Source organism: Phragmites australis, chromosome 2, assembly GCF_958298935.1.
Source record: "Phragmites australis chromosome 2, lpPhrAust1.1, whole genome shotgun sequence".
NCBI lineage: Eukaryota > Viridiplantae > Streptophyta > Magnoliopsida > Poales > Poaceae > Phragmites > Phragmites australis.
This window is the reverse complement of record NC_084922.1, coordinates 42027886-42043115: the sequence shown is the minus strand read 5'-3', so window position 1 is coordinate 42043115 and position 15230 is coordinate 42027886. Positions and strand designations below refer to the sequence as shown.

The window sequence follows — 15230 nt, the reverse complement described above, 5'->3', positions numbered from 1 at the left end:
AGTTAAGGAAAAAAAATACCTAGTTCATAATAGAGGAAGAAGAAGCTCTATCGGCAATATGCGTACGCTGATAAATGTGGCATGAGCATGTCCTCCAGGTCGAGATTTAACTCAAACTCCTGACGCATCCCATTTCTACGGGACGTGACATGGAATTGCCCGTGCCAATTTGACGCCCTCCTCCACTCTTGTAGTTTTGTTCAAAAAAGGTATCGAAGCGATTGGTTGTTTGCTTTATGACACCAAGAAGAAACTAGGTATCCCCACCAGTTTCATCTGCGCACGCTTTGGCAATTGGCAGTAGCCGGCCAGTAACTGAACTCCGGAGTCCGAACCCTTCTCGCCGGCGAATGAGCAGCACTGTTTTCGTCTTGTGCCACAACATCTGAAGCTTTGTTTTCGTCGAGTGGACGGCGTCGTGAGCACTGATTCACAAAAAAAAAGTTGTTCAATTCGCTGAGCTTTGCCTTATGCGGCTAGAAAAAATTGCATACCTTTTACACGCGCTAGTATCCAGACAAATGATGCCCGTTCTAATCTGAGGCAGTTGTGTTAGTGCTATTCTGTTCTCGGATGAAACGTTGCAGGGTGTCAAATGTCCGTTGTTTAGTACCATATCGCCCCCGTAGGAAGGAAACTCTTTGTTTATAACCTTCAGTCTGCGTCTTTCGGCTTTGTTCGTTGAAAGACTGTTGGCACACATTGCGGTTAAGGCAACCCGCTTCGGCGGATCTTACACAAATTTTTTGAGCTTTTCCTTTTGTCTTTCAGTATTTAACTTTAAGAGATCAGCCCAGGATTGAGACAATCTATGTTCTTGATTATGAGTTCTGACATCCAAAATCCCTGACATAAAAGACAAAAAAAAAAAACGGAGCATTGAGCTATCCGTATAGCTAAACTACAAGCTTAATTATTTTTTTAAAAAGTACGACAATAAAGTTGCCGAGATATATTAAGAGAAAAAATAAGAAAAAACAAATAGTCTTTGTTTTCTGTCCACCTCGTAAGAGAGAAATTTAGAGCTTAAAAGAAACAAAGGTTCACAAAAGGAGCATCCTTCACAACTAGATAAACTTCTAGCTAAGAGAGAGAAAAATATCCAGCATCCTCAAACAGGCAAAAAGTCAGCTAGGATACATGGTGATGACTAACCTCTGATCAATGTCTTCCTTTGCCTTCGCCACAACCCGTAGAGCATCCGGTGCTTACAACATAAAACTATGTTCTACTCGCTAATCTCAGTCACACAAAATCCGAACTTTAAAAGGGAAATTCCACAACTTTCATATCCTGATGAAGAAGATGCTAAGCTCCGGCCCATTGTTGCCGTCAGGATTAAGCATGTAGAACGACTCCGAGTCGCGGGACCCCACCACGCGGTCGAAGTGCGCGCGCATGTACGCTAGGTCGCCAGCCTCCTGCCCCTCGGGGGCGCCGCCACCGCCCACGACGTCGGCCGGAAGCACGCCGGCGCCGGCGGACACGGTGCGCAGGAGCTGCATGACGGTGAGATCGTCCTCGGTGGGCTCCCGGCGCACGGCGTACCCGATCTTGCGCCCGTTCACGTACGCCGTCCACAGCGGCTCGTCGAGCAGCCTGGTGCGTCCGATGCCCGCGCCGGCGCCCGGTGGCTTCTTCTCGCACTCGAGCGCCACGCGCAGGTGCTCGGCGCCCATCTCCTGCATGAACCTCCCCGTCTGCATGGCGAGCTCCAGCAGCAGGATGGGCACGCTCCCGGACGTCTCCTGCACCGCCAGCGTCACCCGCGCCCTGCGGTGCCCGAACAGCGTCCCCGTCGTGCGCGACGCGCCGCTGACGTGGCCGTCGTGCCTCCGTGACGCGCCGCCGCCACCGCCGTGACGCGGGATGACGCCGGGGAACCGGCACGCTGGGGCGAGGATCGGGAGGGACCGGAACAGTGCGCGCACGGCGCGGATGGCGCGGAGGGAAGAGCGCGCGGCCCCGCGGCGCCGCTTCTTGTTGGACGGCGGCGCGGTCAGCGTGATCGCGGGGCGGGGCGTCCGCGGCGAGGCCGGCGGTTGCGGCGCCTCGGAGACCGCGCCGGCGCCGGGGGTGCGGGGCGTCGCGGGGGCACCCAGCGGCGACATCGGCGGGGTGGACTGTGGCGTGGTGTAACGTAGCATGGCCGGCGGAGCTGACCGACGCGAGGTGAATCAGAATGGGCTCGGAGATCGATGTCGCGGAGTTTCGGAACCGGTGATGCTTTAAGGAAGCATGGTGTTTATGATAGGTTCGTGTGCTTAGCTTATTAGCTGGTGGCATGCACGTTCATGAGTGTGGTATGACCGTATGAGGCGAGCACGTCCATGAGAGTAGGGGTTTTCCTCTAGTTTTGCTTGTCAACTGTGATGTGCATATACTAGTCTACATTCGTCCAGGCACGTAGAGCTCCGGAATTATGTTGTGAATATAGTAATGTTGCTGGCTGACTCCGACCAAACTTATAGGCCGGCGCGTTGTCGTTTTGACAGGGAAATCCCCAATCAGAACGAGATGATTTAGGGATGGAATGCAAACTGGGTCAGACCGTCAGAGCAGCATAGCAGGGAGCCTGGGATTAGGTCCATAGTGGAATTGAGAGTGGGACGGACGTGAATCCTCTAACTTCAGCCCTCCTACGGAGGCAAGCAGTAAAAATGCGCCTTGCGATACAGTAAAATACAGAAGGTCACTGTACCTAATATACTGTTCATCACTTATTTAACACGTGCTGTTCAATGGCTCAAAATCCTCCGAAGTCAGAGCAACCCAACGCAGGGCCCAGCTAGGCTATGGACCGAAGGCGGGCTGGCCGAATGACCATGCTGCGGAATTGCTGATCAGACCTAACAAGCCATGGGCTCCGTAGATTAGTGGACATAGACCGGAGAGTTTTTTATTTTTATATTTTCTATTATTAATATTTAAATAAATAGACTTTTGATGCTAGTATTCCTACAAATAAGCATCTAACATCCTTTAAAAAGGACTGCAGCATTTTCAAATAGTGGTAAGAATATTATGATGGTAGTGTCACCCCTTACCGTCCTCTCAGAGGTTGAATAGGGTCCACCCCTGGGCGCAATGCTGCTTATCGCCCTTTGAGAGGACGGGTAAACCCTAGCCCTATGCCTGCCGGCCATACCGCCCACTGAGAAAACAGGTAGTTCATATTGTTGCCCTCTTAAGAGACGGTTAGTCTCCCGCACCTGCCTCCCTCCCATTGTCCTTACGCTATAAAAATGCTGAAAATCTGCCAAAATAACAATTTAAATCTAGAAAAAAAGAAAGAGAGGGGGAGGAGAGCAGAGGGGGCAGCGCGACGAAGCCCTACTATTTTTGATCTGCGGATTTTGGATCTCAGTTTCCGGTAATTTTTCTAGGCTTATATTTTTTATTATTAATTAAAGTACCACTAGATCTAGGTTTAGCAACATAACAATAGTTGTATTATATGAGACCTAGGGTTTCGAAAGGTAATAAGAAAATGATATTTTTTTTTGTCTTTTGTAGTATATTGTAAATATCAATTTTAACATAGTAGGATAACCATCAGATATATAGTAGTATTTAGAATACGATAGTTTCGATTATTTAGATTTTACAGAATAATGATGTAGGTAATAATTATAGATAATTAGAAATTTTATTAAAAAAATGAATGGTTAATTAGTTTAAATTGGTTAGTTTGCTTAGGATTAATATTGATTGCAGTGAACTAAACATATTGTTACTTGATCATTGGTTTCGGTAATTTTGTTAGAGTTTCGATAATTAGAAGTATAGTTTTTCAGTATTAGCATTAGACATATTTTTGAATGTTTTCAGGGATGTCCGATAAATTATATCTTCCAATACATTATGGTGAAAGTCGTATTAGTTATGGTCATAACGGTATAGATCTCTTTAGATTTCAGTATATCATCAAGTGACATAGTAGAGCTAATAAGAGGACCATAGTGGACATGTGTAAGTGGCTGATGCACTATTTTCAACTGGATCCCAGCAACATGAGCTTAAACTGAGAGCTATGGTAAGTCCTGCTACTTATGGGTACTTTGGGGAGCTCATTCCGATTAATGCGACATCTACTTGGAGACAGTACGTAGATATATCATGTGAATATGATCTCACTCTTGTGCTGGTAGCTGAGGTGTACCAAAATGATCCAACAGAGATAAACGTTACGAAAGCAGTAGCATGAACAAATCAGACAGTGGTGGATGAAGTAGACCCGACACTGTGAGGGAAAAGCAAGATGTTGGGGTGTGCGGCAGATGCAACCGAGGGGTGTAGCCGATGAGAGAGAGCATATCCCTAGCATAATTGAAGGGAGGGAGAGGAAGGATCAAGAGCCGAAGGAAGCCATTCCGATGAGGATTCATCTGACAAGAAGAAAAATGCTCATATTCCTGTAGAGTGGAGGAATCATGAAGTTTCAAAACTAGTGGTGAGTGAGAGTTATCAAACACCTTAGAAATATCATGAGAACAAGGTGTCTCAGGGTGCTATGTACTCTAGTAAAGAGGTTGTGTATTAATACAGTGAAATTTTGGTCGCTGTCTCTTCGGAAGCAGTTCAAGGTTGTGAATTTGAGCAAAAGAGAGTACGACATCAAGTGTTTGTTGTCTGATTGTTTGTGGTGGGTGCGCGCATTCAGAGGGAAGTGAGTTGACTACTGGGAATGCTCAATTGTTAGGGAGTATAAAAGTCAAATTGAGAAAATAGAGTTCTCCCACCGGAACCTGTCATCTACTTTTGTTGCTAATATTATATATGAAGAGATTGTAGACAACATAAAGTATGAGCCACGATCAATAATCCGTGCTATTGAGGAAATATTTCAGTACATAATAAACTACGCCAAGGCATGAAGGGTGAAACAGAAGGTTATTAAGATAATGTGTGCACATACGAAGATTCATATGACAACTTATCACGTCAACTAGCCACAATATGTGCGAGAAACCCTAAAAGTTACTTTAACATCAAGCATTACCTCTCTACTGATGTGAAGTATAGAGGGAAGCTAGTGTTACAACGTTTTTTTTTTTTTGCATTTGCGATAACAATCAAGACATTTAGGCATTGTCAACCCATTATTTACTTGGACAGACGTTTCTCACTAGGAAGTATAAATAATAGATATTGTCTATAATTAGTGTAGACAAAAACAACCAAGCCATACCACTGGGTTTTGCCTTCGTGGAGAGCGAGAACGGGAAGAGCTGATATTGGCTCCTTGAGCGGGTCAAGCATGCTATTGTTCTAGACCGGCATGATGTATGATTGATTCATGATAGACATGCTGAGCTGTTGCAATCTTTGCTGGATATGCAATACGGCGGTGTTCGATGGTGTGTAAGAGCAAAGTGGTCCGAAGTACAAATATGTCGCCTGTTGTACAAGCGAGATGAAGGTATCATCTGTTTTACTGACGAGATCAAGTTCACGCTCGCTGAACGAACGAGATCTCTTTAGTTATTAAATTTACTAAGTAGCCGGTGCGGATGAGATCTTATTCTCGTCCGTTAAATCAGCAACAGTAAAATAAATTTTATTGTTTTTAAAACAGACAGGTAATTTGAAATATTTAAAATATATAAAAAAGTTCGACTGCGAGCCGCCGCGGGCCGTGGCTGGAGTGCCTGCGGAATCCCAATCCCCCTACCCGGCCATCCGCGTGCCGTCTCGTCTCAAGTTCACCGCCCGAAGACGCCGCGCGCGCGCGGGCGAGTCAGACCCTGGCGACAGCGCGCACCTCCGGTGCCGCCCGCTTTCGGCCGCGTCGCTGTCCACGCGCGGCCATCCCCACACCCCACGCGCGCGCAGCAGCACCGTCGCCCCGCGTTCCATGCAGTTCGTCACGGCATCGTCCTCGCCCTTTCTTCTAGGGGTAGCTAGGTACCAACGCGTGTCCATCGCAGTACTGGAGCAACAACGCCGCCAAATCATCTGGAGCACCAGGCAGCTCAGCCGGTTCTATCCGGAACGCCGGAGGCGCGGAAGCATCCCGTTCCTTCAAGATTCCCAGCATGTCTTGTCAGTCGACCAATTATGCGGGCGCGCGCCACGCCGTGATGGACAACTCGACGAGGCAGGCCCATATCTAGCATAACTGCCGCGCCGCATGGCTTGGTGGAGCAATTATAGGGGGCTGCTCCGATCGCCGCACTTGCCGCTGCGCAAGAAATTCTCGTGTGTAACTTTAAGCAAATCAGTTTGACCGTTACACAAATCAGGTTATATAACTAATTAATAAAAATATTGTATTAGAAATTATTGAAAATTCTAAAAAAAATGATAGTGTCCATCATGCTTTAATTTATCATCTCATAAATTTTGAGCTCAAACAACAACTTGAATAAGGAGAAACAAAAAACAGAAATTTTATCTGTAAATAGTATCTCTAATATGAATCACTTAGTATTCTCTTTTTTATTTCTCCAAATTTTATGACATGGTAGATAATAATATGTTCTACACTATTATATTTTTATTAAAAAATTACAACTTTTAACCTGGGGTTTTAGTTGATAGGTTACAAAAGGCCAGATACCATAGTTTTCTAGGGTTTGCTTTAGTCCTTGGCGACTGCCTTGAAGTCTACCGAAAAATATCACAATCCGATCGGGATTCTTCTCTGGTTTTGAGTGTGATCTAGTCTACGTTAGGTTATATTGTAAGGGCACTGCTACATTGGCAAACCGATCTAACATGAAGTCATGGCGGGCAAAACTCTTCTACATCAAAACATGAAGGCGACGATGGAAAGTTGAAAGCAGCGGCTGCGGTGGAAGAGGAGAATGGGAAGGATGTGGAGAAGGAAGGGAACATGGCAGGAGTGGGATCAGAAACCCTAGATGGTGGTAGTACTTCCAACGCTGTGGAGATCGGTGACAAGTTCGGCTTCCTGGATATTTAAGAGGATGAGGAGTTAGATGTGATCCTGGAGGAGGATCTTGATGAGCTTCAAGAGAACGCACGCTTCTTGGCCCTAGTGTGAGTACATACTTCAAAGACCTTTAGCTCGTCAAGCATGGCAAACACAAGATCCTGGAGGAGGATCTTGATGAAGTTGATGAGGAGCTACTAGTGGGGTGTAAAGAATGGCAAACACAAGATGCACTGGGTTGCATAGGATAAAATGATCCTCCCAAAGAACCACAGTGTCTTGGGTTTCTAAGGTATGCGTCTCTTCAATCAAACTCTCTTAGCTTATCAAGCATGACAGCTAATTAACAGATCAGACAGCTTTGTGTGCAAGACTGATTAAAGCCAAGTATTATAGGAATGGTAATTTGGTTGACATTGTATTTCGAGGCTCTCCATCTGCTGTGTGGAAGGGCATTGAACATGGATGGAGCTACTAAAAAAGGGGATAATTTGGAGGATTAGCAATGGAAGAACAATGAGGACGTGGAGAGATTCATAGATTCCTAGATGTGCCTCTAGCTGACCTATATCTGATCAGGGCAGTGTAGATATACAAGAGTGACCAGTTCATTGATGAGAATGGGTGCTGGAAGGAAGGTACACTCAGGGAACTTGAAGATGTGGAGCTTATCTTGAAAATCAGACCGTCCCGGAGACAGGAGGATGACTTTTTGGCATGGCACCCTGAAAAAAACTGATATGTTCACGACTAGAAGTGTGTACCATTTGGTTGTGGATGAGTTAATTCGAAGTCGATTTGTTGGAGCATCTAGTTCGAGGCCAGCCGGAGACAGACCGAATTGGAAGTTTATATGGTAGACCCCTGTACCTCAGGAAATGAAGATATGTGCTTGACGTCTGATTATAAATGGCTTGCCGACAATGGAGAATAAGATGAAACATCATATTGAATCTATTGGTACTTGCCCTAGATGTGGAATGTGTGATGAGGACTCCTTTCATATGGCCATCATATGTCCAAACGCATATACATTTATGGCATGTCACGAGTGATATCTGACTTTTGCCGGCAATTGATGACATATTGTATACAGGCCCGGAGTGTCTCTTTGATGTGCTTCGTGGAATTGATCTAGAGGAGAGAGCTAAAGTGTTGTTGTTGATATGGAGAACTTGGTAGCTTCGAAATGATACAACTCATGGAAAGGTGAATCCTCCAATTGAAGTGACGAAACTTTACCTGTGTAGCTATGGAGATACACTGTTCACCATCCGACAAAATGATGTGTGGGATATACTGAAGGGTAAGCAGATTGTGAATGTCGATGGAAAAAAGATGAAGCAACCTAAACATCCTTCGTTGGTTCCATTGCAGCCTTGGCCACCACTTGATGCTGACTGGGTTGCAGTTTCAATGGATGGCACCTATCTTAATGGTTCGGTTGGGCATAGAGTGGTCATCAGAAATTCAGAGGGCGTTGTTCTGATGTCAGTATGGTGCTTCCTTCTCTATTGCTCTGATGCCTTTGAGGCAGAGGTCCTAATTGCTACAGAAGGGTCTCCAGCATACTAAATAACCGATCATCTTTCAATTAGACTATGAGGTGATGTTGCAGCCACTGTCAAACACTACAATGGGCAGATTGAGCGTTGGTTACCTTCTACAAGGTCTACTCAGGATGACCAATAGAGACCGTGAGCTTTTACTAAGAAGATTAGTGGTTCACAAAACATGACTATAGATGAGTTAGCAAACTTCTCCCGGATGAATCGAGAATCAGATGTTTTGTTGAATCAATCACCACTATATATCTCTTCTATAATTGCTGCAGACTGTCACCTCGTTTCAAAATAATAAAGCTCACTTATCCCTGTGAAAAAAAGTTGATTGGTTACCTAAAAGAAATTTTCGTGCGCAACAGCTCGCCGATGGGCCAGGCCAGGCAAGTAGCCAACACGTACGCGAAAAGGACCGCACCTCCCACCCGGCTACGCTGCTCAGTGATCGTCCTTGTGCGGCTCAGCAGTTGTGCCGGTGCAAGCACTACACCTGGGCCTCGTGAGTCGAGGCATCCACGGACAGATGAACATGCCGTTGCGTACGCGGACGGGGCATCAGCTATTCAGCTGCATGGGTCGAAGGCTCCAGTATACAGTCGCCCTGGATTCTGGAACGGTACTATTCCAGCGCAGCAGCTCTCGACAAACGACGACAACGTACACTGAACCGGCAGACGTATCGTTCACGCAGTTCACCGGAGCGCGCAGCTCTAAATCGGGACCCAGCGGGCCGCTTTTAGCAGGGCAGCTGATCGATCCCGCCGGTGGGGGCCGCCGGCCCGGCCGAAGTAGTGACAAACACTCCGGCGACATGGGCGACAACCAAGCGCGGGACGGCATAAATGGACATGACAGGTCGATCGATTTGACGTCGCGAGTAGCAGGAATATGCGTGCGCTCGAGATATCGTGGAGTTCTGCCTAATGCATTGCTTGGAGAGTTGGGAGTCTATGGGTCATCAAGTTGTTGACGATTTGACATCGAGCCTTGGCATTCGGGAGCTTTGCTGTAGCCGCCCCGCCCGCCCAACTTGGACTGCTGATCGGGCCATTATGTCTAGAGCGAGGAACGGATTACGGCGCCGCCGGCTGAGACGTTTGGCGTGCATGCTAGCTTTTCCGTTGCCGACTTGCAGGCACGGGGTGTGCGCGCGGTGCGGTGACGGCGTGGCGCTGACGCCGATGATGGCGGTGCGCTATGACAAGGAAGAAGACGCGTGATACAGTGATACTAAAATGTTGAGACGAGCATAGTGAATTAGTGACAGATGACTGGGGACACGCTCTTTACGAGCGTCCTTACAGTCCGCACACCCTAAAGAGCGAAACAGTTGTCACGCCGCACGGCTCGTGTCCGAGTTTTTTTTTTTTTTTGGCTAAAAAGGACGGACACCGATTGCTCTGACTTTTGAGAGGAAAGGCACGGGTAAAAATTACCCATGAACATTATTCTATGTCTAGGTGAATAGTTATGTGCAATGAATTGTTTTCACGATCACTGTTTATAAAAATATTGTCCGCAAGACATTATATATGAAAAACTGTTCACATATATGTTCATAAAGAAAAGTTATGTATACTGTTTATCTTGTGACTCTACTCTTGTATGTGAGAATATATTTAATACTAGACAATACTTCTATCTTCTTTCTCCTACCTATCATCTAAAATCTCATATGACGTCTCTGGTAGACATTACTGTACACGCCCTTAGAAGAGGTGCAAAGATGCACTAAAGTTTTATCAACGCTTCGTGCTCGAGTTGAACTTCTAGGAAACTCCGCTTGTAGAGCCGTAGCAATCGTGGCATCGAATGTATCTGCCCGACTTCAGAAAGTTCTCTTTTTATCTCTTGAAAGCCATGCCCTTTCGGTAGAGCGCGATAAAAACGTTGCTTACATCTCCACTCGTTGCTCGCAGGGCTTTCCAATCCTCCAAACTTAGCACGACACGCGGACGAAGTTTCTTTGACGTCACGCTCCCTTGAATCGTGCGACTGGTGCCAGAAGCCGGCTCTGGTCCCTTCCTTATTCGAGCACGTGATTTGTTGTCTCCAAACTCCAAAGGGTATACTACACTACTCAAAATACTGGTAAACATTCCCTTCACTTTTCTACCACGATTCCTATTCCGTCTCCTCGATCTAAAAATGCTTTTCGGGAACATTCCAGCACGGGCAATCCAGATTAGAGTGGTCTGATCGAATCGCTTGCACCAACAAGCCGTATCATATGAGAAAAAATGAGACCAATTCTTTTCGCCCTCGGTAGATCTAGGAAAGAAAACAACCAGCCGTATCATATGAAGAAAAAAACTGGAGCCACCCAATTATCACTGATAGCCTAAAAGGCCTCGCAACAACTGCTGGTGCAATTCGCCCTTGATGCTACAAGAGGTGGCTATAGGTTGGCAACTTGGCATCGACATGTTGCTGCTGTGTCTCTGAGAGAGCGATCCTCAATTGGTGTCCGGACAAATCGGTCAATTTGAGGACACTGGTCATCAGGTCAACACACCATCAGATGCAAAAGGTGCTTCTTTCATTAGTCGGCTGCGCAAGAAAGTCAGAAGAGGGCACTAGTAGTAGGACTTACATTTCTCCTTTTCCTCTTTCACCCTTTCACTGAGAAAAACGGGCACAATCAGACACCAAACGTCGCTAACGATCCATGCCAGAACGGGCACAGAAAGAACATTAATAGCCTGTTTGGTTGCCTGCTAGAATGGCGGGGCCAGGCCCCGCGCAGTTGGTTGCCTCGGCGATCACGCCGGGCAGGCCACAGCGATGCAAATTCGTTGCGCCGGTCTGGCTCCGTGGACCGCCGGGGCTGGCTCTCTTGATGCAGCGTTGTTCATAGTGGATAGGTGTATTTTTTATTTAATTCTTGATTTTATTTAAAGGTTTAAAAGTGATTTAAAAATTCTAAACATTTTTATAAACGAACTACTTAGACTTATTTTAATTAGTTTGATCCGAAAACCCTAAACTGATATTTAATTAAAATTCTTCAAAGAAATATAGTTTTATAATTTGTAGCAATTTTATGCCTCAAAAAAATTCTAAAAAATTAGAAAAAAATCACTAATATTCTCATCATGTGATGTACTAATTTATAAAAATATTTTTAACCCTATATTATTTGATAAAAAAGTAAATTTCTTTATAATAAAATATATACTTATACAAGCAACCAAACGCAGTCTTTTCTCAACCAATCTAAACGTATACAACTAACCAAACAAATTATATTACATCTCTGCAGATTATATTACATCTCTGCAGCCTGACTAAACCTAATCTAACTCACTAGATACTGGCCAGACTAAAACATACTAGCAACCGAATAGACCCTAAATACATCGCTACTCCCGGACTGAGATCCCCACCGACTGCAACTCAAAGGACTGCGTGTGATTTTAGCCGTCCGTTTCAACGGCAAACGATCCAGACCGACTGCTACAACAGGGTATGTTACAGGGATTTTGTTACAGAGACTATGCTGCAGTATTAAGAATTTTATCTATCTTTTCTTTTTTTTCATCAAGTTCTTGTTTGATCTGCCGCTATTATCACAATATCCCTCCTTTTAGGGATAAAGCTATCAATGGTGAATCGAGCATTCGCTATCCTTTTTTTTAAAGAGCTTTTTTGAATTTGAATGGAAGAAAAGTAATGAAACCTGCGATGGCTACTGAATAACCTCCTTTGATTTTATTAATTTTAAACCCTTTTACCTTTTTCTTCGTTCGCCAAATCTTCTTCAGTTCTATCCAAGCTCGGTTTTGTCTGAATCTTTGTGGAAGAAGAAGCGGTTCGCCAGCCGCTACATCCAGGGATCCCACAAAATCATTAAACCTGGCGGCTGCTCGCTCTTTGATCAGTGATTCACCGGCCACTAGATCGATGAAGAATCTCTCAAAAATCCGCTTTTTGATCAGTGATTCACCAGCCACTACATTCTTGGATCCCACCTTATTCTCAAACCTGGTGGCTCGCTTGATTGGCAGTCCTGTAAGCTCATCTTGCATACAAATTTTGGGGGTATATTAATGTATTGTTTTCCCTGGTCTTGACCTCCAGATTTGCTTCTGACGGCTGCTAGTTGCAGTTACACTAGCAACTACATATAAACTAGATTAGCTACTTTTTTAAATAGATAATATTTTTAGTCTCTTCTATAATGTTCAAAATATATAACATTATATAATTTTGAAGTAATTTTAGTCTAATTTTTTTAATCTTACATCTTCATTAAATAACTCTCTTTTCAATACAAAATCTTATTTTTATAATAAATAATATTAATAGTAGTTAAGATAATAATAATTATTTTTATCTTAATACTTATACTTAATTTTGAAACGTTATTTATTTTGAGAGTACTATACTAGTGCTGCTGCACATCGGTGCCGCCGATAGAGTAGTTCAGCTGCAACTTTTGACCGCAACAGTGCCCGTGCAGGTGCTGCTGGGGGTAACACGAGCACTTTTGTCGTCGCCGACGAAGTGCTTGCAGTTGGGCTCGCGTCAGATACCTAACTGTCTGAGCAACCAAGGAGAACTCGGGGCGTGCTCGTCCCCACCTCGGCAGTCGGCAGCTTTGGATGCAACCCACGGCTTCGCTTTTGTTTCGGCTGCTTAACCACCCTCGCCAATCCCCGTCCGTTTCTTTTCTGAGACCAACACGAAAGATTATTTTCGGCGCAAGATGTAGGACAGAGATCGGCTCGGTGACAGCAACAATGGATTTTTTTTACTTGCTTAAAAAACAGGTTTGGCACCTCATTTGGGATTGTTTGGTTTAACAACTAACAAGTCTGATCAAATATCGGTTATGACTAAAGTAAAGGGAATGTAAAATTTAGATAAAAATAATATTTGGTGTTTGAATAAGTCAAAATTAGGTAGTATCAAATTGAGCATAAAAAAGGTATTGAAACCATGCTAATTATTTTAAAAGTCTAGAGCATGACATGTAGAACTCAAATGTAACTATTTTTTATATTAAAATATAGTCAACGTGAGCCTTGTTTGTATATTTAATTTTAAAAAACACAACGGTTCAAATAGATTATAAATTAGATATATGGTTTAGCAAATATTGTAATTTGAAGCTTGGTAATGGAAGAAGTGCAGACAGCCACGAGCTAACACCTCAGCACTTGCTGCCAGTGCAGCTAAACCAAAACTCAGACCACCCATAACTTGCTCAGGCTACCAATTGACTGTAGATGAACATGGTAAAAAAAATCAAGCGTAGCCGAATTTTGACTCTAAACCAAACGTTAACCAAATTATCTATGAACAAATTTTAATTTAGCATTCTAAGTCACAACCAAAGAACCTTTGTAGGGTGGTGGTGTTCGGGGTTAGCCTCTATTGCTTGTCTTCGTCAACCAACCACCATCATTTCCTCCACCAAACCTACAAAATATACGACCTTCTCTCTCGGTGTGTCTTGTTAGGTAACGTTTGATTGGTTGAATAAAGTTGAATGGAATGTATAGTGTTGGATATGATGAGACTAGATAGGATGGTCCTGGATAAAATAGTATAAGTAGGTTGTTTGGTTAGATATACATGATGGTATAAGAATTTGTTTCGTTGTTTATATAAATAGGACGACTTGATAAAAGATTTTGTTTATTTAGCTGAATGAGTTATAGGATGATAAAAATACATATAAATAGAGTGTTATAAAGGAATTCACTTTTTCACAATATAACTTAGAATGTAAATAATTTTAGAAATTAATTCATTACACGGGATGAATATTAGTAAATCTTTTTAGATTTTTAAGAATTTATTTGAGGCATAAATAATTATTAAAAGTTATAAAGGTAGTCTTTTTATATTTTTTTAGTTGCATATGGATTATAAAAAAATTCTATGATTTTTTAAGCAACAAAAAGAAGGCGTGTGGTGCTGTCATTTGGCGAGTACTGAGTATTGTTCACACGTGACGAGTACTATTCACGTCGGACTAGTCGGTCGTGGACAGGGTGTGGTTCGGCCGAATTTGTACGGGTTAATTCAGCAGGAGATAATATATTGAGAATCTGTATCAGATTTTATTCTGAATCATGCATGATTTAGACGTCCAAACACAAAACGAGAGCTGGTCTTGTACGGTCCCGTCCAGCCAACCAAGTAGACGGTTACTCTCTCTCCGTTCCATACTTTGTTAACTGTTGTTACGTCATAAGAGCATGTACGTTACCACCTCTATGAGACGCTGAGCATAGTTAGCTTGTTTTATCTCTTTTTTACTATCTGTGTTGTGTCTTTTAACATATATTTATATGTGTTAAAGTGATTTAAAATATTTAATTTAATTACTAAAATAAAGTTTAGTATCAGTAGTAAATTTTAGCGTTGATGCTATGGAATCTAGTTTTAGCACTAATATAACATCTTTAGCACCAATAATAACTTATTTTTCTCTTAGCTTCTCTTAGCACCAATGAATGTACATGCTCTAACCCACTGGATTTAGAGCAATTGTAGCAGTCTAGTCAAATTTAATTAGTCATATCTTTATTGTCTATCAATTTTAAAATATTTCTTCTTTACATTTTTTACACTTTAGCAGACTAGTTAAATCTCACTCTTTATATCTCATATACTATATTTTATTTGTAATAGTTGTTTCTTGTCACGGCTATTTTATAAAAATTTATAAGAGCAGTTACCATATAAGAACACGTGTTGTAAGAATTTGTAAAAACAGTTATCACACAAACACACATGTTGTAAAAAATTTATAAAAG

The 15230-nt window shown here is 43.3% G+C and overlaps 1 protein-coding gene across 1 annotated transcript; it reads right to left on the bottom strand.

Moving 5' to 3' along the window:
* Positions 1–1172: 1172 nt before the first annotated feature.
* Positions 1173–2394, bottom strand: LOC133910132 (protein MIZU-KUSSEI 1-like). The gene has a single exon (XM_062352648.1). The coding sequence runs from the start codon at positions 2145–2147 to the stop codon at positions 1287–1289; it is 861 nt and encodes a 286-aa protein (XP_062208632.1). The 5' UTR covers positions 2148–2394; the 3' UTR covers positions 1173–1286.
* Between the last annotated feature and the right edge of the window lie 12836 nt (positions 2395–15230).

What these genes read in the sequence shown, in the direction of transcription:
- LOC133910132 (XM_062352648.1), bottom strand. Translation starts at nt 2,147, where the DNA reads ATGCTACGTTACACCACGCCACAGTCCACCCCGCCGATGTCGCCGCTG.